The sequence below is a fragment of the Suricata suricatta genome, chromosome 11 (assembly GCF_006229205.1).
Source record: "Suricata suricatta isolate VVHF042 chromosome 11, meerkat_22Aug2017_6uvM2_HiC, whole genome shotgun sequence".
Lineage (NCBI taxonomy): Eukaryota > Metazoa > Chordata > Mammalia > Carnivora > Herpestidae > Suricata > Suricata suricatta.
In genome coordinates, this window is record NC_043710.1 from 108577675 (window position 1) to 108599264 (window position 21590).

General features: G+C 51.8%; 2 protein-coding genes across 3 annotated transcripts in view; one reads left to right on the forward strand and one right to left on the reverse strand.

Annotated features, from left to right (window-relative positions):
• Nucleotides 1–63: 63 nt before the first annotated feature.
• On the reverse strand, nucleotides 64–15102 carry IFT46 (intraflagellar transport 46). Of its 2 annotated transcripts, none has more exons than XM_029956189.1 (12): nucleotides 14934–15102; nucleotides 14149–14245; nucleotides 11074–11153; nucleotides 7543–7667; nucleotides 4319–4393; nucleotides 4083–4176; nucleotides 3546–3674; nucleotides 2430–2548; nucleotides 2053–2119; nucleotides 1149–1209; nucleotides 789–874; nucleotides 64–470 (listed from the first exon to the last, which is right to left on the reverse strand). In XM_029956189.1, the coding sequence occupies exons 3-12, from the start codon at nucleotides 11116–11118 to the stop codon at nucleotides 375–377; spliced, it is 897 nt and encodes a 298-aa protein (XP_029812049.1). In that variant the 5' UTR covers nucleotides 11119–11153; nucleotides 14149–14245; nucleotides 14934–15102; the 3' UTR covers nucleotides 64–374. The 2 variants fall into 2 exon arrangements, with proteins under 2 accessions (XP_029812049.1, XP_029812048.1); XM_029956188.1 differs by having other exon boundaries at nucleotides 2430–2551.
• Nucleotides 15103–18000: 2898 nt separating this feature from the next.
• The window catches only part of ARCN1 (archain 1), a 26553-nt gene continuing 22963 nt past the window's right edge, over nucleotides 18001–21590 (forward strand). The window contains exon 1 of the mRNA XM_029956187.1: nucleotides 18001–18063. Coding sequence (XP_029812047.1) covers nucleotides 18016–18063 — 48 coding nt within the window. The 5' untranslated portion in view covers nucleotides 18001–18015. The remainder of the gene's footprint in view (nucleotides 18064–21590) is intronic.

The window sequence follows — 21590 nt, forward strand, 5'->3', positions numbered from 1 at the left end:
TTGACTCAGCCGCCCAGGAGCCCCTGTCTTTTCTCTTTCATATTACAAAACAGCAGGACAACCTGAAAGATACAGCATTTTATTTGCAAAATCTTTGCCAACCAACTTTAGGAAATAAAGGACACAATTCCGTCACTGTGTCAAAAAGAACATCTCGTGAGCTTCCCACCCAGCCTGAGCACCCTGGAGCCCCAGGCATCCTAATCCTTCTGACTCCAAACCGGAGGGAGGCAGAAGCCGTTGGAGGAACGCGCCATGCTCTCTGGCAGAGAGGGCGAGGGGCGCACACGTCCCCGAGTCAGGGACGCCACGTGGCTGGCGGCTGGGTCTCTGCAGCCAGCACAGCCTTGGAACAGAGTGCCCTGGTGGGGGTCTCAGCTGAAGGTTAGGGTCTCTGCGTCTCCGGCTTGGGAGGCGGAGTTGGACGGAGGGGTGAATGCTTTCTTGCCTTCAGCGAGAGCTTTAAAATGCTGCGAGGAAAGAGGAGAGGGCAGGAGGGTGGCCCGTGGGCTGCCATTGCTGAGCGAGAACTAACCTCCTCACAACCCGAAAGCCCCACTTTTTTCCGGGCCCCCTTTCAGAACAATTCCTTGCTGCTGTCTTTGAAAACCAGCTAGAAATCCGCCCTGCCTCTCTTCCTCTGCCCTGCCTCCATCCCTTAGGCCACCTGGTTCTCTCCCAGGAAGGAGGGCCCCTGGGGGACCCTCCAGGCCCGCCCCCCCGCCCCTGCTGCAGGGGTGATGGCCCCTCCGACTGAGAAGGGCGGCGCGGCCCTCGCTGGCCCTCACCTGTGAGTTCCTGAACTCCGAGTAGAGGGAAAACAGCAGGTGCAGGGACTGGACCCGACTCTTGTAGACAGGGATGTCGAGCACGGCTGAAACCAGGAGCCCGTAAGCCGACCGGAGTGGGGGTCACGGGCGTTTCGTCTAGGGCAGCCCAGCCCCCCAAGCCGGGACCTGGGCTGGGCTCCGGGGGCTGAGCTCCTGGCCGCGGGTCACCGCAGCCCACACGCCACCTTCTCTGCTGCCCGACAGCAAACCGGCCCCCAGGGACGGCCGTGACTCAGAGGCTGTTCACAGGGCCGACAGGCCTTTCCCAGCCCACGACGGCTCCTCCAGAGCCGGGCCCGGGAGGGACGGGGGACTCACCACAGATCATGTCGACGTAGTCCGCCAGGCCGCAGTCCATCTCCGCCGTGGGCAGGCTCACCTGGGGGCCGGGCCGAGTCAGAGCCGCAGGGGGGCGGGCCAGCACCCCCTCTGAAGGCCTTGTCACCGCCGAGCTGTGCCCCCCACCGTTCACGTGCTGGCGTCCCCACACCCAGTGTCCCCGAGGAAGACTGCTGGGGACACAGTCTCAAGAGACAGAGTGAAGCTAACGTGAGGTCATCAGGGCAAATCCTAATCTGTAACCGCTGTCCTCACGAAGAGCAAATCGGGGCACGGACACGGGGGGGCCCAAGGGGGGGCCTGCAAGAAGTCGCCTCGGCTGAGAACGTGCCCTCAGACGTCCAGCGTCGGATGTGTGAGAAAAAACTTTAAAAAAAGTTTTAAAAACTGAGCCACTAAGTGGTTGTAAATTTAAACCTATGTGAGGTGTAGGGATTACTTAAAAATAAAATCTTGGGGCGCCTGGGTGGCTCAGTCGGTTAAGCACCCGGCTTCGGCTCAGGTCAGATCTCACGTTCGTGGGTTCAAGCCCCATGTCGGGCTCTGTGCTGACAACTCAGAGCCTGGAGCCTGCTTCAGATTCTGTGTCTCCCTCTCTCTCTGACCCTCCCCTGCTCATGCTCTCTCTCTCTCTCAAAAAATAAATAAAACATTTAAAAAATTAAAAAGAAAATCTTTAGGGGCACCTAGGGGGTCAGTTGGTTGAGTGTCTGACTCTTGCTTTCGACTCAGGTCATGCTCCCACAGTCGTGCGATCAAGCCCCACGTCAGGCTCTCTGCTGGGCCCGGAGCCGGCCTGAGACAGCCTCCCCCCTCTGCCCTCCCCCACCTGCACCTCACGCACACACTGGGTGCTTCCGTGGCCCCTGCCCGCTGCACGTACCTTGCCCAAAAGCTCTTCGAACTCTGGGGACCACTCCTGCATCAGCGTGTCGATGTCGGGCATGGGCCTGCAAAGCCGGAGGTGAGCATGAGCAGGAAGCCAGGACAGGTAACCGGCCACGCCAGCAACTCTGGGGGACGAGACTCGGATGGAGGGCGGGGGTCAGTCTGCCTCGTGGGGATTTCAGGAGAACACAGACCGGGCAGGCTGCTCCGGGGCCCGGGGCCTGGAGGACTGGCGAGGGAACACCAGACAAACCACCGCGTTTACGTCTGCACTCTCGGCCAGAGGCCGCCGGGTTGATCCAGCGTGTCCTCGGCCTGTGCGGCCTCTTCTCAGACACAAGGGCCGCGCGGTGCCGAGCGCGGGTTCCTCACCTGGTGTAGTGCACGGTGGCAGGGGGCTTAGAACTGTGCAGTTCCGAGATGCTCTCGATCCATGTGTCGATGGCTTTGGGATTCTTCTCCGCGTCTTCTAGGCTCTTTACTTTCATGTGCTGCTAGAAAAGGGGAGGCCCGGGCTGACGGTCTCCAACAGCTCACTTACTTTAACAGAGGGTCATCACGGAGCTGCTGCTTGAACAGCAGGTAGGGGTGAAGAGGCTATCCCGACCGCAGCCACGTGACCACGAGAGGAAAACCTGGTAAAACTGTCTGGAGCCGTCGGAAGCAGTGGACGGACAGGACAGGACCGACCAGTGAGATGGCGCCTCACACCACTCGGGTGGCTGCACTGCCTTTTTTACGTTTATGAATTTATTTATTTACAGCGAGTGTGCATGCCAGGGAGGGGCAGACGAAGGGAGAGAGAGCAGGCCCACACGGTCAGCGTGGAGCTGGATGCAGGGCTTGAACCCACGAACTGTGAGATCATGATCTGAGCCAAAGTCGGATGCCTAAGAAGCTGAACCACCCAGGCGCCCCAGCACGGCTGGAATTAAAGAGACAGACAAGAGCAAGTGTGGGAGAGGATGTGGAGACTCTGGAAGTCTCCGTCGTGGCCGGTGGAACAGTAAAATGGTGCAGCTGCTTTGTTTTTGGGGTTTAAAGTTTGCTTATTTTTGAGAGAGACAAAGAGGAGGAGGAGAGGGGCAGAGAGAGAGCAGGGGGGGCGGACCAAGGACCTGAAGCAGACTCCAGGCTCCGAGCTGTCAGCACAGAGCCTGATGGGGGCCTGAGCTCATGAACCTCGAGATCATGACCGAGCCCAAGTCAGACGTTTAACTGACCGAGCCACCCAGGCGCCTCAAGGTATGTTTTTAAATTAGACAGCAGTGATGTCCGTAAACCTCCGTGAATACACTGCGAAGCACTGACCTTACAAGCTGAAAGGGCAAGTTTCATGGTAAATGGATTGTATCTCAATAAAACTTTTTAAAAACGAGGGCTGGCCTGAGACCACAGCCATCGCTTTTGATAGACGGGAAGTTGGCTGCACAGATGCCGGGCCCCCCGCCCTCGCCAGCCGGCACCTGGGCAAGGCTGGCATCTTACTGTGACGTTGTGCTGTTTGGAATTCTCGGTCAACCAGAGAGAGAGCACCGTAGGGTCCGACTGCTTCGTAGAAGGCTCATCCAGTACCAGCAGGCCAAGGCTGTCGGGCTTTCCGTCAGGACGTGGGACCTGGTTAAGAGAAAGGAAGAAAGAGGAAGAAGTTGGGGGCGGGGCATGAACAGGCCTGTCTGTGGTCTGCAGCCAGCTGAAGAGGAGGAGGTCTCTGGGGCCTCATTACTGGAGTACTGGGAAGCAGGCCCGCACACCGCGCTGCACTAAGCCACGGCCTCACAGACACATCGTCTGTAGGATCTTAAATACAAAGCTGATCATCAGGAGGCAAATAAATGACAGATTTTTAACATAATGATAGAATCAAGTATTACCTAATACACTGGATGGTATTTGGAGAGCAAGATTAAGAACGCCAATGAAATGACGACTATACGTCAAGGTAGCCGGTGCTGGCCAAGTTAAGAGGAACAGAGGGGTCCGAAGAAACGCGAAGGACTCATGTTTAGGACGTTTCACCTGTACCTTTAGGAACGCATCAATGTCCCCCACAGCAGGGATAAAATCAGGAATGAAAGGGTTCAGTTTGTGGTCCAGGTCGATCGACTGAGGGGTGTACCTAGGAGACATTGCCAAGATCAGGTGGGGGAAGCCAGAGAAATGGACCCCACTGGTCAGGGTAAAAAACCCGCGGAGAACAGCCCCGTTTCGGAGCAGAGGTGGGAGCCGGGTGGGGAGCCGGGGGTGGGGGCCGCGCTCACCTGCCGATGTACTGGAAGAGCTCCTTAATCTCAGCCGAAACCGGCAGGTGCTCGTAGTCTGCAGCGTCGTAGGCCCTGCGGGAGGGGACGGGGCCAGGGGACCAGGGGAGAGCGGGGTGGCTGAGCCCTGGTCCGGCCCCTCACTACCCGCAGACCCCGCAGCCCTGAACCCCGTTTCTGCCGCGCCCGCCCTGGCCTCTCCTGGTCCTGGCAGGTGCACAAGGCCACGTTAGAATGGATTATAATTAGCTTGGTTATCGCTGCCAATGAAGAGGAAAAGAGTTGCAGAAAGTGGGCAACAATTTTTAAGCACTTTAGAATGCAGCATTAGTTTTGTTTCCCTTTTTTGAAGGAAAGGGATGGAGAGAAAATATGGTATGAGATTGTTTTTTTTTTAAATTCAGGTGTAATTGACAACATGAGATTTCAATTTCTGACGTGAAAATAAATTGCCCCAAGAAAAAGAGGAATTTTGGGCGCCTGGGTGGCTCAGTCGGTTAAGCCTCCAACTTCGGCTCAGGTCAGATCTCACGTTCGTGGGTTCGAGCCCCACGTTGGGCTCTGTGCTGACAGCTAGCTCAGAGCCTGGAGCCTGTTTCAGATTCTGTGTCTCCCTCTCTCTGACCCTCCCCCTCTCATGCTCTCTCTTCTGTATCAAAAATAAATAAAAAAAAAAAAGAAAAACAGGAATTTTTACAAAGATGGTTTTTAAAATTTTTTTTATGTTTTTAATTTATTTTTGAGAGACAGAGACAGATAGTGCAAGCAGGGGAGGGTCAGAGAGAGAGACACAGAATCCAAAGCAGGTTCCAGGCTCTGAGCTAGCTGTCAGCACAGAGCCCGACGTGGGGCTCGAACCCATGAACCGTGAGATCATGACCTGAGTCGAAGCCGGACGCTTAACCGACTGAGCCACCCAGGCGCCTCATCAAAGATGTTTTTAACAGTGGGGGCGCCTGGGTGCCTCAATCAGTTAATCTTCTGACCCGTGATCTCAGCTCAGGTCTTCATCTCTATGATTTCAGCCCTGCCTTGGGTTCTACGCTAGGCCTGGAGCCCTACTTAAAAAAAAAAAAAATGTTTTTAACAGTGTTTATTACTTTTTAAGGATTTGTTTAATGTTTGTTTTTGAGAGAGAGAGAGTGTGTGAGCAGGAGAGGGGCTGAGAGAGAGCAGGGGACAGAGGATCTGAAGCAAGTTCTGCTTTTCAGTGCAGAGCCCAACACAGGCCTCAGACTCACCAGCTGTGAAATCGTGACCTGACCTGAAGGCAGATGCTGAACCGCTGAACTGACTGAGCCCCCCAGGTGCCCTTAACACATTATACAGGTAAAAATTTAGAAACAAAATATCCAATTCTTAACTGACCGGGCCACCTAGGCACCCCTTAAAATATCCAATACTTAAGAGATGGTTAGGGATGTCAATTTGAATGTGTTACAGTTATTATTTTTAATTTTTAAGTAAGCTCTACGCCCAATGTGGGGCTTGAACTAAAGAACCCAGTGATTAAGTTGCAGGCTCTACCAACTCAGCCAGCCATTTGGGTGCCCCCAAATATTGTATAGTTATTAAATACAGAATATAGGAAATGTATACAGTAAAAAAAACTCACCCCAAAACAGAACACATTAATTATAATTAAGTAAAACGTAATGAACATTGGTAAAGTACATAAGTGACATGGAAAGTTATTAACAAAGTTCTGGGGAGGGGAGCTTAGCAAAAAACCTAAATATATCATTATCTTTTAATGTTTACTTATTTATTGTGAGAGAGAGTGCACGCGAGGGGGAGGGGCAGAGACGGAGTGAGGCTGACGGCGGTGCTGATGCGGGGCTCCCTCTCACCGGTCATGAGATCATGGCCTGAGCTGAAATCAAGACTCGGGTGTTCAGCCGACTGGGCCACCCACCTGCCCAAAGTCAATTATAGAATTGACTTGAAGTTTCCATTTCCCTAGATTATATAATTTATGAAAAGAGGATGGGACCATGGAGTAAATTGGGAAACATGAGAAGTTAGTCTGGGATTAAACCGTTTGCTTAGTGTCCACCTGTAGGTGGACATTTCACAGGTAACTTTTTAATTAAACTGCTCTATTTAATAAGTGATACATGCCAATGACATAAAAGGAAAGGCACAAAATGAACGCAGTGAGAAGCTGTGGCTTACTTCCCCTGGTTCCCTTGCCGCCAGGGTCCCCTCCCCAAAGTAGTCACCGGAATCAGTTTCTAGCGTTTCCTAGAAATAGTCTGCGCGGTACTGGTTTCACACCACGGCAGCACAGCGCAGTCTTCTACACCTTTTTAAAATTTAACCCTGTCTAGGGGCAGCTGGGCGGCTCAGTCGGTCAGGTGTCCGACTTCAGCTCAGGTCATGATCTCATGGTCTGGGAGTTGGAGCCCCGCGTCGCGCTCCGTGCTGACAGCTTGGAGCCTGCGTCAGGTCCTCAGCCTCCCTCTCTCTGCCGTTCCCCTGCTCACGTTCTTCCTCCCTCTCTCAAAAATAAATAAACATTAAAAAAATTTAACACGGTCTCTTGGAGATTGTTCTTCACGGTGCACAGAGTGCCGCACGGCCAGCAGCCCACTGACCGGCGACACCATCATTGCTTTAACCAGTCATGGTACTTGCGGGCGGATGGGCCTTGGAATCCGCTTCGAGTAAAGCCTGCAGGGGTGGGTCATGACTGATCTATCCCAAGGGCTGGAAGAGGGTGAGATTTTTTTTTATTTGAGAGAGGGAAGGGAGGGGGAGAGAGGCTGAGGGAGGGATAGAGAGAGTTCCAGGCCGGCGCGGTGCTCAGGGTGGAGGCCCGCGAGGGGCTTGACCGCACAAGGCCGGGATCAGGACCTGAGCTGAAGTCAACCGACACTCAAGCCGAAGCCGCCCAGGCGCCCCAGGAGGTCCGTGCGCCTCGGGGCAGGGGTGCGGGCTCCCGAGCACCTTCTCTCCCCGCTTCCAACAACCATCTGAGCCCGAGCCCGAATTTCTCCGAGCACACAGGTTTTCCTCGCCAAAGAGCAGTGCGTGGGCGTTCACATACATGTTACTTTCTCTCTTGCTACACGACGGCTCCCTCCCGGAGGGTGAGCGCCACCTCCCAGAGGGACTCAGCGAACCCTCGAGAAGCCACACGTGACCTCGCGGGACGGGGGGGGGCTGCCATCCTGCGCGCGGAGAGCAGGGGCCGCTGGGTCCCCGGCGGGGCGGCCCCTCACCCTTCCAGGGGCGCCCCGTGCTCCTCGGAGTCCTCGTCGTCCTCGGAGTCCGTCTCAGACGAGTCCTCGTCCTCCTCGTTCTCACTGAAGCCCCGGCGAGGTGCCAGCTGCGAGGGCGGCTTCTCCTGGGAAAGACGGCGGGCGCCCGAGAGAGGTCAGCGCGCCCAGGGCACCGGGCCAGGGCGGCCCTGCCCCGCAGGCCCCTCCCGCCCAGCCAGGGCCCGGGCCGCGCTTCCAGAACCGCACCGGGGCGCTCTCCTCCAGGCCTGCTGCCCCTCTTACCCGGGAGCCCCCAGACCTCCAGCTCCGACTCTCCAAGTCAGACACTTCTGAAGAGGGGAAGGCAGCTCTCTGACTCATTATTTTTGGGAGGAAATGGGGGAAGATGGAGTCGGAAGGCAATTTTAGGGGAACCTTAACCCTCACAAGGCTCACAGGGAGGCAATCTAGTGCTTAATGTGCCAGGCTGCCCAGAACCAGCTCCGTCGCTGACTTCCAACCAGCAGTTCTAGAGGCGTGAGTTTTCTCCTCAGACACTGCCCTTCAGCGGGCACCTGCCCTGCCCACGTTCCCGTCCAAGGGCTGAGCGTCAGGTCTTAGGTCAGAGCCTCTTCCGCCCCTGGCATCGCAACCTACAGCCCGAGCTTCCGGTCCTCTAAGTACCGCCCACACTCTCAAGTCTGGGAGGAGGAGTCTGCTTTGGAGACCCCCGGAGGCATCCGGGACGGGGTCGGGTCTCTGCCCCTGCGGCCTGGGGCCTGCGGCGTGCCCTCACTCAGGACCTGAGGGGTGACCAACTGGTCTCCTTTAGGAGTCGATTTTGGGGCACCTGTGTGGCTGAGTCGGTTAAGTGCCTGACTCTTGATTCTGTTTCGGGTCCTGTTCCCACAGTTGTGAGATCAAGCCCTGTGTTGGGCTGCGTGCACTGAGCACGCACCTGCTCGGGTTCTTCCTCTCTCTCCGTCTCTGCCCGGGGCGCTCACTCTCCCTCTCCCTCTCTAAATAAACATTTTTAAAAAAAAGAAATAAAGTAGGTTTTGAGGGCACCTGACTGGTTCAATCGGTAGACAATGCGACTCTCAATCTCGATACCCTCATTGGGCATACAGCTTACTTAAAAATACTGATAATTGGTAAATTAAAAAAATAAAAGTAGTTTTAAAATTTTTTTATAGCTCTTGTGAGAGAGAGAGAGAGGGAGAGGGACCGCGACGTGGGGCTCAGCCCCACGACCGTGAGACCACGACCGGAGCCAGGAGCAAGAGTTGGACACTCAACTGAGCCAGAGGTGCCCCAAGAGTGGGTTTTGAAAGCTTGGTTTCCATACGCCAGATGGCTCATACCGAGGTTTTAAAAATTACTTAACGTTTCTCTTCCAAACCACTATTGGCTTAGACCACTGACGTATTACAGGACAGCAGCACTGCTTTCGGTCGCGGGCTCCGATGTACTGCACACGGATAAAGATGCGTGTAACTAACTAGTGTGTGTGTGACAGATGACACGCAGCTGCGGAATGTACTCGGTGACCACGCCTCCGCTTCACCGGTGTGCGTAAGGGTCCCCTCAGTCCAAAACCTGCCAAAGCCTCGCTTGGCCACGTGGGCAGCCCTGTGGCAAAGGCAGCTTTTTACGAATACTGACGGCCAAGTTAGAGGTTACTAGAAAACAGATCCTCCCTGATTCTGGGTGCACACCGAATTGGAAAGATAAACGAGTCCTGAATATTGGCCACAGCATGCTGAAGCTAGAAGAATTTAGGGTGAATATGTGAAATCAGGAGGCCGGTTTAGGAAAACCGCTCAGTCCTCTTTTGTCTGCGTCTTCAAAGCTGTGCTTTGCACGTCTCTGATCTAAAGGCTTCACGTGCCACAGACAAATGTCCAAATTAGTCTGTGGGTAAGATGTTAAAACAGCACACTAGTCACAAAGGGGGACTACTTTGCTTTTCTTAATTCTTTTATTCTACTTTTTTGCAATCTCGACACAACACGGGGCTCAATGTCACAACCCCAAGGTTTGGAGTTTGCGCTCCTCCAACTGGGCCAGCCAGGTGCCCCAAAGTGGGACTACTTTAAGATGTGACCTTGTTGGGGCGCCAGGGCGGCTCAGTTGATTGGGTGTCTGACTTCGGCTCAGGTCATGATCTCACGGTTCGTGAGTTGGAGCCCAACATCGGGCTCCGTGCTGACAGCTCGGAGCCTGGAGCTGCTTCAGATTCCGTGTCTTCCTCTCTCTCTGCCCCTCCCCCCCTCCCCCTCTGCCTCTCTCTCAAAATAAAATAGACATAAAAAAATTTTAATAAAAAAATAAAATGTGACCTGTATAAAAAGCTACATTTTCTATAATCAGTCTGTATTACTATAACTTTTTGCATTACTTCAACTATCCTTCTTCACTTGTTTTCAAAGCTCCTGCTCTTGAAGGATAATCCAAACGTAACCAACCACCAGACCGCACTCAGGCTGATCCAAGTGGCCGCCGAGTGGAGCCCGTGTGCAGCTTGAGGGTCTTGCCTGAGCTGCACACCTCTTGCCTGCTTTCTTTCCAGAACTGAGAAGTCCTCCAGGTTCGTAGAACAACAAAGGGACATCTGGGTCTTAAAACTTCAAAACTAAAGTCCTTTTCACAAAATACTGGCCGCATCACAAACGCTGATGATGAACAGACTTCCAAACTTGCTTTATCATAAGAATTATTTGGGAGTGCTTGTTTAAAATAGAAATTCTCAGGCTTCAGTGGGATTCTGATTTAGTAGTTCTGGGTGGGGACGGGAAGTCTGCATTGTTAAACGTAAGGACCCTAGTTGATTCTTATGATCAGTAAAGTTTGTAAAAACGGTGCCTATATTAAATTTCTCACCAAAAAGTCAGCTGTAGAAATAGGCTTGACTCCTGAAGGAATCAAAATCTCTTTTTGAGAGAGAGAGAGAGACGGCACAAGCGAGCGAGGGGCAAAGAGAGAGACTCTCCCAAGGGGCAGACAGAGAGAGAAGCGGGGCTCACCCCAAGTGGGGTTCATGTTTTTACCTGAAGCGGGGCTTGAACTCACAAACCATGAGATCATGCCCTGAGCGGAGTCAGATGTTTAATGACTGAGCCACCCAAGCACTCTGAAGGAGTCAAAATCTTGAGGCTCTTTGCTCCCGATTTTCCTACACGAGCTCAAAGGTTTCCAATCCAACCCCCGGAGGTGAGTATTCAATACATGTTTACTGTTGGGAGCCCGTTAAGGATCCGACTCTTGATTTCGGTGCAGGTCATGATCTCACGTTCATGAGTTCCAGCCCCACGTCGGGCTCTGTGCTGACAGCTCGGAGCTGGGTCCTGCTTCTAAATCTGGGTCTCCCTCTCTCTCTGCCCCTCCCACCAACACCTGTGCACATGCACATGTGCACTTTCTTTCTCAAAAATAAGTAAAACTTAAAAAAGAAAAAGACACGTTTACTGTTAAGTTACTGTCACCCCAACTAGCTACTAACATCCAGCTCCACGCAGCAAAGTCCCCGAGAAGCCGGGGATCACACTGCACCTTGTTACGTTCCTCTTCGAACTCATCACTGCTGTCGTCCGCCATGGTCTTGTCCGGAGGCTGGGCAGAGCCAAGAAGTCCTTGAAAGAAGCGTTTTCTTTTTAGGTTAAGGTAAGATGATTTTTTTTTTACTGTTTATTTATTTATTTTTGAGAGATAGAATGCAAGCAGGGTAGGGGCAGAGAGAGAAGGAGACACAGAATCGGAAGCAGGCTCCAGGCTCCGTGCTGTCAGCACAGAGCCTGATGCGGGGCTCAAACCCACAAACTGTGAGATCATGACCTGAGCCGAAGTCGGAACCTCAACCGACTAAGCCACCCAGGCGCCCGAAGGTAAGATATTTTTAAAGACAAATATCTTTGGTTTATAATGTGTTACGCTCTATTTTGTGGCTAAAGGACAGAAGACTGAATTCTAGTCATGGCTCTGTCAACTCAATTCCGGATACACTTGTACTCAGCTTGACTGTGTGGGAGGCGTCAGGTCAGACATCATACTAGTGGATCATCTGCCCTCATATAAATTATATAAAATCCGCCCTTAGTTTACACACTGGTAGAATGAGGTTCATACCTGGCCAAGTGACAAGAGTGCTGGGCTGATAGAAGGCCGGAGTGAGAGCCAGCCCACGACTGGAGGCTCAGCCTGAGCCCCAGTGCTCCCACGTCTGCGGGGAGGCAGGGACATTTATCATCCAGACAGTTGCAGGGATCAAATGACAAAACTCAAGTGAAAGGAGCTGACCCAGCTCCTGCCAAGTAATAGTCACAATATGAATCTGATTCAGTGTCCATAAAAGCAATAACAACATTCTGAACAACTAAAAGTATAATCAGACATAAGATAGAAGTAAATCAAATTACTGCAGGGCGCCTGGGGGGCTCAGTCGGCTAAGCGTCCGACTTTGGCTCAGTCATGATCTCACTGTTCGTGAGTTCGAGCCCTGCGTCGGGCTCTGTGCTGACAGCTCAGAGCCTGGAGCCTTCTTTGCGTTCTGTGTCTCCGTCTTTCTCTGCCCCTTCCCCGTTTGCACTCTGTCTCTCCCTCAAAAATAAATAAACATTAAAAAATGTAAATCAAACTAATGCCAATTAAACACCATTTTTCAGCCTACCACGTTGACCAAACTGAAAACAAAGTGTAATGTCAACGGCCAGCAAGATCATAAGCAGGTTCACTCAGAACCCTTGCCTAGGCATGTGTCCCCTAGAGACCGAAAGCGGGCACTCAGACGGACACTCGGACACCCATGTCCGTCGCAGCAGAGTCACAATAGCCAAAAGGGGGGAAAACCCAAGTGTTGGTCAACAGACAAGCGGATCCCCAAAACGTGGTCACACCTGCGACGGGATGTTACTCAGCCATAAAACGGAAGGAGACCCACCCAGGCGACAGCACGGACGAGCCCCGAAAACATCATGCCAAGTGAAATAAGCCCGACGCAGAAGGACGAATAGCGTATGGTTCCACTTTGGGGAGCCCAGAGCAGGTGACGTCATAGAGACCCAGGAGAACAGAGCTCGCCAGGGGCTGCCAGGGACAGGGGCGTGGCGAGTTACTGTTTAACAGTGGTTTCTGTTCCTGGTGATGAAGAGGCTCTCGAAATAGACCGTAGAGATAGTTACACAACCATCTGAAGGGGCTTAATGCCACTGAATCGTACCCTCAAAAATGATTAAAATGGTGAGTTTATTAAAAAATGTTTTATTTACTTTTGAGAGATAGAAAGAAACGGAGCTAGGGAGGGGCAGAGAGACAGGGACACAGAATCCGAGGCAGGTTCCAGGCTCCGAGCTGTCAGCACAGAGCCCGACGCGGGGCTCGAACTCACAAACTGAGAGATCATGACCTGGGCTGAAGTCAGATACTAAACCGACTGGACCACCCGGGTGCCCCTAAAATGGTGAACTTAATGTTCGGTACATTTACGGCGCCAGATGTCATCCTTGATTCCTAGCTCAAGAGCCAAACCCAATCCACCAGCAAGAATTCCTCTCCTCTCTACGCTCGGCTTCCTCACGGCACCCAAGTCACTACGCCCCAGCTCGCTGGCTCCCTGCCTACCCCCTGCCTGCCTACCTTTGTTACCACTCCTTCCTTGCATGTGCTGGTCTCTTTCAAGTCCTCACATGAACCCAAATTCTTTCTGGCCTGAGGTCCTTTTCACATTTCACTTGCTGCTTCCTTTTCCTGGCCTACTTCTCCTCAATATCTGGATTTTTCTCATCATGCAGTGTCAAATGTCACCGCCCCCTCAGGTCTTCCGAGCCCCCCATCAAAACAGATCCCACTCCTCCTCATTCTCCGTAACACCAAACTCTGCCTCCAACGGTGCACTCACATCTGTCCTTATTATGTCTGTTTATCCGTTTGTCACTCCCGTGATGACAAGCATCAGGACGGCAGGACGGCAGGGTCGGTGTCTGTGTTAATACAGTAAACCTAGTGCCAGGCAGAGGGCTGACACGCGGCAGGCACTCGAAACGTGTCTGCTGAGTAAAATATTGCGCTGAGGTTCTGACTGGGATTGCAAGTTAAGGGCAGGTTACGGAAGCATCTTCAAAACTGTGCAAAAACAGTGTTGAGAAGTTAAGACAAACACACAGACAAACCGTGAATCCCTGGCAGACTGAGAGCCAGCGTCCACTGGTGACGAGAAAACACTGGTCACGCTGAAGGAGGATTCTACATCTGGGGGGCTGGGTTTTCTCCCCTCTTAATTATGAAACGATGGAGGTGCCTGGGCAGCTCAGTCAGTTCAGTGTCCAGCTTCAGCTCAGGTCACCATCTCACGTTCGTGGGTTCGAGCCCCGGGTCGGGCTCTGTGCTGACAGCCTGCTCAGTGCCTGGAGCCTGTTTCAGAGTCTGTCTCCCTCTCTCTGACCCTCCCCTGCTCACACTGTCTCTGTCTCTCAAAAGAAACAAAAACAAAAACTATGAAAGATGGCCAAGTGTTTGCCAAACTGGACTCTACAAGCCACCATTTGCTATTGTAACATAGGAACCTCTTGGAGGCACTCATGAATCCGTCCTGCTCTTTGTTCTGGGAGCCATTTCCTTTCATTCCTCGCTTACCTTCAGGTCTGGGGGCCGCAGTATGAATACTTCCAGCCTCTTCAGAGTCGTTAATCTCTAGACGCTCATCGTAGTCCTGGTTTTCCACAGTCTGGGTCTGGGGGAGAAGGGACCTCATGACGCAGCTCACATCGCAGGATGGGAGCGGACTCCAAACCAGCGGTGGTGGCTCTTCCTTACCCAAGACACCAGTTTTACATGAAACCTTTGCCCCCATTCAAATTTTCCTTAAGGCTTCTTGGTCCAAGTCAAGCAGTTAAATCGCTCTGCCGCAGCGCTTACTGAGCAACTGCTGGCCGGCGGGCTGAGGGTCGAGGGAAACGGCAGCCAGCCTAGGGAGCAGTTCCCAGAGCCGTCAGATACTCGTGCAAGGGCACAACAGTACGCGTCTGAAAAGGCAGCTCTCTCCTTAGGCTGGGGCACTTTTCCCCAAGGCTGTCGGGGGGCGGGGGGAGATGGCGGGGCCGCAGCGGCTCTAGGCAGAGTTCTGTCTCTGGAGTCCCTTGTCTACCTGCAAAGGCGGTAAACTGCAGTCTTCCGGGCCCATCCCATAGTCCCAAGCGCATCATCCCTATCTCTACCCGGGTCTCGCAGATCGGACCCCACTGAAGTCTCCTGGGAAGTAAAGGACGCCAGACGAGAGCCGGTGGCGTGAAGGGAGGGGAGGAGTAACGGTTGTCACTGAGATGGGAAGAGACGGGGGGTTGGAGGGAGGGGAGTCCGCTTAGACTGCTCTTGCGGGGGAGGACGGGGCTTCTCGTCCTGCCAGGGTGAGTGCCAATTACCTGCAGCCCCTCCGAATCCGTCTCTTCTATCCGGAAAGAACCCCAGCCTACGGCCGGAGTCTCACTCCAACACTAGGCCAGGCCACTTTCGGGCTTCGACTCGGAGCAACCGGCCGTGTTGTCCGTCGCTAGGAGAAGAAAACAAGAATCGCGAGACTTGCTTCCGTTCTCGTGAGACCTTCTCCACTCGCGCTCGCGTCTCTTCCCGCGGCGAGGATCGGAGGCGGGGCTGGAGGAGTCGGGATGAAGCCTCTCGGCCCGTCTAGTCGCCTGTTTTTCTATGGTTTCCGGGAGCGCGTCGGTGGCGGCATCTAGCGGCCACGGCTGGCAAAGGCGGCCGGTGGGTGGGTTCGTACGTTAGGCCGCCGATCCGGACCGACGATCCGTCCTCAACTGGTCTGATCCGACGGAGGCCGACTCGCCCAGTACTCCCGGCACCCCCAGCTCCCTGCGCGGGCTTTTATATTTGTATTCTTATGTTTGTATTACCGTACAGTCCGGCCCCCCCGCAGTATCTCATTGCATGGAACTTGCGTATGCCAAGAAATTATTCGCTATTTATAGGAGATTCAAATGGAACCCAGTTTCCTATATTTTTATTTGCTGAAGAGGACTGAGCTTCTTTAGAGCATTGCATAAATTAAGCTCTTTAAAAATGCGCGTTGGATGGGTGAATGAGGAATGAGTGGATAAAGACGTAAGGCATAAGTATTTCAAAACCATGGACATAGTTAATTTGGAGAGTCAGTGGGGCGCCTGGGTGGCCGAGTCTGTTAAACGCTAACCGTCCGACTGTGGCCAAGGTCATGATCTCTGGGTTAGTGGGTTCAAGCCCCCTGTAGGGCTCTGTGCTGACAGCTCAGAGCCTGGAGCCTGCTTCAGATTCCGTGTCTCCCTCTCTCTCTCTGCCCTCCCTTGCTCGCGCTGTCTTGTCTGTCTGTCTGTCTGTCTGTCTCTCTTTTGTGGCTTTTAAAAGAAATATGAGAGACACCTCTTCTGTGACGCTTGTGGTTAAAAATGGAACTGCAAAACATTTAAAATTTTTGTGTCCTCCGTTATTGCTAATAATAATGCATAAGCATTACTGAGCACTCCAGAAGCAAGAGCACTTAGATTATATAGTCTTAATTATTAATGTATTATCTAACTTCACAACCTTTGAAACAGATGTTCCTGCCAATTGAGAGATTAGATGGTCTTGTTGTGGACCTCGAAAACATCATGCCAAGTGAAATAAGCCCGACGCAGAAGGACGAATAGCGTATGGTTCCACTTTGGGGAGCCCAGAGCAGGTGACGTCATAGAGACCCAGGAGAACCGAGCTCGCCAGGGGCTGCCAGGGACAGGGGCGTGGCGAGTTACTGTTTAACTGTGGTTTCTGTTCCTGGTGATGAAGAGGCTCTCGAAATAGACCGTAGAGATAGTTACACAACCATCTGAAGGGGCTTAATGCCACTGAATCGTACCCTCAAAAATGATTAAAATGGTGAGTTTATTAAAAAATGTTTTATTTATTTTTGAGAGATAGAAAGAAACGGAGCCAGGGAGGGGCAGAGAGACAGGGACACAGAATCCGAGGCAGGTTCCAGGCTCCGAGCTGTCAGCACAGAGCCCGACGCGGGGCTCGATGTGGTCACAATGGGAGTCACACACAGGTCAGCCTGACTTCTGAATCCCTGCTTTTAACCGTTCTGACCTGCCGCCTCGAAGGCGCGCCTCAGGAAGCATGTGTGCAGGGGCCCTTTCATAGCAGGTCAGGTCAGCTGCTCTCGCATTTCTAGAGTCTCTATCCATCTGTGTTTGTGCGCCTCTGTGGTCTGAGTCGCAGACCCCTGGAAGCTGCCTCAATAGAGCAATAATTCCAGGCAAGGGTTTTACTATTATTAAATTAAGAACGTGGCTTTTATTTTTATTTTTTTATTTTTATTTTTGTTTAATTTTTTTAATGTTTTATTTATTTTTGATACAGAGAGAGACAAAGCATGAGAGAGGGAGGGGCAGAGAGAGAAGGAGACACAGAACCGGAAGCAGGCTCCAGGCTCTGAGCTAGCTGTCAGCACAGAGCCTGACGCGGGGCTCGAACCCACAAACGTGAGATCTGACCTGAGCCGAAGCCGGAGGCTTAACCGACTGAGCCACCCAGGCGCCCCGAACGTGGCTTTTAAAAATACATTTTTATAACAAAAATTTTCAAATACAGTTGGACTTACATCCTCCCAGGAGTGCAAAGTTTTAAAATATGTGAGCTTTGTAAAAAGTCTACCAGAAAGCCGTTAGAGATGGAGCTGCAGCGAGTAAGATGGAGACTCTGTAACTCAGGGCTACAGGCGCAGCTTCTGGGGCTGAGCGGCCATTGTTCGAATCCGGGCTTTGCTACTCTCTAGCCCTGACGCGTGTGGTAGAATTGTTTCCCTCTTTGCACCTTATAAAAGAGATTATTGGGATCCGATTTCACAGAATTCTTGTGAGGATTATTATTTTTTAAGATTATGTCTTTATTTTGCGAGCGAGAGAGAGTGTGGGCACATGAGCACGAGCAGGGGAGAGGCAGAGAGGGAGGGAGAGAGAAAGAATCCCAAGCAGGTTCTGAGCCATCAGCACAGAGTCTGACATGGGGCTCAATCCCATAAACCATGAGAACATCACCTGAGCAGAAATCAAGAGTCGGACGCCTAACCAACTGAGCCCCCTACGCGCCCCTTATTATTACTGTTTTTGATACGGGCTGAAAGAGAGCTTTTTATTACTTTTATGTACAGAAAACTCAACAGCATCCACTTAGCCCAGGTTGGTGGCCAGTTCTTTAGCCTTTGCCTTTTCCAAGGTGGCAATGCGAGCGCTGACTTGGGACCAGGATGTCAGCTCCCCAGTGGCAGCAGATCTCATCACATCTGTCTTCGCAATTGGTCAATGGCTTCCACCGGTGTAGCCAGAGCTCCTGAGGCTTCCGGGTTCACTGGTGTGAAGGTGACGGCGGTGCAGGCCTTCCTGCAGACCAGACGCCTCAGCCCGGCCTTCCCCCTGACAACGCAGCAGGAGCCCCGTCTTGGAACAGAAGGCTGGCAGGAAGAAGACCAGCTCAATGGAAATCACATCATGTGAAATCACCACCACCTGGTTTTCCACCAAGGTGATGACATTATTGTTTCAATGTTTTTTATTCATTTTTGAGAAACAGAGTGTGAGCGGGGGAGGACCAGAGAGAGGGGGAGACAGAGAACCTCAAGCAGGCTCCAGGCTCCGAGCTGTCAGCACAGAGCCCAGCACGGGGCTCAAACTCACAAACCCTGAGATCATGACCTGAGCCGAAGTCGGGGGGTTAACCGATTGAGCCACCCAGGTGCCCCGAAGGTGGGGACATTATTAGCCCCAGGTTGAAGGACAGGACAGGCGGCCTCTTAGTGGGGGACATCCCCTTTGCCCGGAGCTTTCTTCTCAGCCCGGGGCCAACAGCCTCTGCTTCTCTTGCCTTGTCTCTGGTCTGTATCTGTGAGCCAGCTTAAGGAGTCCCATAGCCGTCCGATGGTCCGAGGCCTGAGTGAGCTGGTTAATCTCAGGAGGCACTTTTATCTATTTACTTATTTATTTAAATGTTTTATTTATTTTTGAGACAGAGACAGAGCATGAGAGGGGGAGGGTCAGAGAGAGGGAGACACAGAATCTGAAGCAGCTCCAGGCTCTGAGCTGTCAGCACAGAGCCCAACGCGGGGCTCAAACCCACGAATGTGAGATCATGACCTGAGCCGAAGTTGGACGTTTAACCGACTGAGCCCCCCAGGTGCCCCTCAGGAGGCACTTTCAGATGTTAACGTTGACTAGCCCTTTGCCTCCTCAGCCAGAGGTAGCAGCGCCTTTCACAAAGCAGGTGAGGTGAGCTGGGTGTGCTGTCCGTGCCGAAGCCCCTGGAGCCCTTCTCAAACAGGGACCACCTTCTTGGCCTCCTGCGTCTTCACAGCAGCAGGGCCAGGGCCGCCTTCCCCTCGGCCATCTTTCCTTTCGGCGTCTTGGATGACTGGAGGAGAGAGAGTCTTGTGAGGATTAAAGGAGATGATTTGTGTGAAGAATCTTGAGTCATACCTGGCTGTTGTAAGGGCTCAGTCAGCATTACGGAATATACAAGAGATTAAAAAAAGCGGGGGGCAGTATTGTCGTGAGGAACGCTGGCTTTGAATCCTGGCTCTATCATTTGCAGGCTCTTTGAGTTCGGGCAAGTGTTTAACTTCTTTGACCCTCAGTGTCCTTATCTGGATTGTTGTAGAGGGTTGGAGATAATGTGTAAAGGACCTGACACAAAATAAACACTCAATAAAAGAACGCAGTTTTCCCGTGGCAGCCTGGATGAGTGCTGAGCTAGTGGTGTGGGGCCACACGACACAGGACGCAGGGAAAAACTGCCGTGTCAGGTGCACTCGGAGTCTGACCCTTGGCATGGGAGAAGTGCCAACAAAATCCAGAATCCAGAAGACTGGATTTGACTTTTATTTCCATTATGTACTGGCATAGAACTGTGTGTAAATTTCTTAACCTTGTCATCATTTTCCTCAGCTATAAAATGGGCATAAGTCCTGCTTCTCACACTTTTTTTTCCCCACACACTTAAAATTAAAAAAAAATTTTTTTTTTGAGAGACAGAGAGAGACAGTGGGAGCAGGGGAGGGTCAGAGAAAGAGGGAGACACAGAATCGGAAGCAGGCTCCAGGCTCTGAGCTGTCAGCACAGGGCCCCGTGCAGGGCGCATACTCATGGAACTGAGCCTCCCAGGACCCTGACACTTCGCACTCTTTAAAAAGATATGATTTAGCGGAACCTGGCTGGCTTAATCCATAGAGTATGCGACTCTTGATCTCTTGATCTCAGGGTTGTTAGTTCAAATCTCATGTTTATTTAAAAATAAAATCTCGGGGCGCCTGGGTGGCTCAGTTGGTTGAGTGTCCGGCTTCGGCTCAGGTCATGATCTCGTGGTTTGTTGGTTCAAGCCCTGCGTCAGGCTCTGTGCTGACAGCTAGCTCTTGAGCCTGAGCCTGTCTTTGGATTCTGTGTCTCCCTCTATCTCTGACCTTCCCCAGCTCACGCTGTCTCTCTCTCTCAAAAAAATTAAATATACAACCTTAAAAATTTTAAGAAAAAAAAATAAATGTAAGCAAAACATTAAAAATAAATAAATAAAAATAAAATCTCAGGGCCCCTGGGTGGCTCAGTCAGTTGAGTGTCCGACTTTGGCTCACATCATGACCTCACAGTTCATGAGTTTGAGCCCTGCATCAGACTCTGTGCTTAGATGCTTTGTCTCTGTCTCTGTCTCTGCCCCTCCTCTGCTTATGCTCTACCTCAAAAATAAATAAACATTAAAAAATAAAATCTTAAAAAAAGATACAACTTACAAACCATAAAATTTCACCTCTTTACGGTGTACAATCTGTGGTTTTTAGTGTAGTCACAAGATTGTGTGACCACCATCTCTAATCCAGAACATTTCGTCACTTCAATGCACAACCCCCCCTCCACATTTCTTCCCTCTCCCAGCCCTTTGCCGCCCTGCTTCCTACCTCTATGGACTTGCTTCCTCTGGACATGTCATGTAAATGGAATGAACTGGTTCAGAGCAAGTCTTCCAATATAAGATCTGGTCTTTTGTGACTGGCTTCCTTTACTTAACAGGCTCACCCATGTTGTATCATGGATCAGCAAATTTTTTGGAGTGAAATTGATGGATCATATCCTAACTCCTTAATTTTTGACAAACTGCCAAACTCTTTTTCCAAAGCATCTGCACTGTTTTACATTTCCACTGTCATTGTGAGACAGTTTTAATTTCTTCACATTCTCACACAGTTATTGCCATCTTAGTGGGTGTGAAATGGTATCTCATTGTGATTTTGATTTGCATTTCCCTAAGAACTAAGGATGTTGAGCATCTTTTTATGTGCTTATTGGTCATTTGCATATCTTTTTACTTTTTTAAGTTTATTTTTGAGAGAGAGAGAGAGAGAGAGAGACAGAGGGAGAAGACGAGCAGGGGAGGGGTGGAGAAAGAGAACCCTAAGAAGGATTCTAAGCACTGATAGTGCAGAGCCAGATGTGGGGCTCCATTCCACCATCCTGAGATCATGACCTGAGCCAAAATCAAGAGTCATAAGCTCACCTGACTGAGCCACCCAGGTGCCCCTTTTTGTATATCTTCTTTGGAGACTTGTCTAGTTTGCCTATTTTTATCTTATTGATTGATTTCCAACTCACCTCTACACCCAGTGTGGCGCTCCTACGCACAACCGCGGGATCAAGAACCGCATGCTCTTTGGACTGAGCCAGTCAGGCACCCCTGTTGTGCCCATTTTTAAATCAGCTCATATTTTAAATTTTTGAGTTCTAAGAGTTCTTTATATATTCTGAATACTAGTCCCTTATGCACACCAATTAGTTTGTATATTAAATAATACGGTGGCTGCGAGAGCGTTATCAACGCTAAGCGGGGCTGCTAACTACACGAAGGCGCTGACCATCCGCGAGGGGCAGACGCACCAGAGCTCGCGGGGCCGCGGCGAGAGCCTCCCGCCCCTCCGGCTGGACGAGCCCGGCAGCCGGACACGGCGCGGCCCCGCCCCCGGGCCCCGCCCCCCGCCCTTTGACCCGCGCCATTTCCGGTTGGAGACGTGGCTC

Coding starts and splice junctions, on each gene's coding strand:
- IFT46 (XM_029956188.1), bottom strand. CDS start 11,118: ATGGCGGACGACAGCAGTGATGAGTTCGAAGAGGAACGTAACAAG. Junction 2,552..3,545: donor CCAAACAGCACAACGTCACA/GTAAGATGCCAG, acceptor CCCCTTTTCTAG/CAGCACATGAAAGTAAAGAG. Junction 875..1,148: donor CTACGTCGACATGATCTGTG/GTGAGTCCCCCG, acceptor TCCTGGTTTCAG/CCGTGCTCGACATCCCTGTC.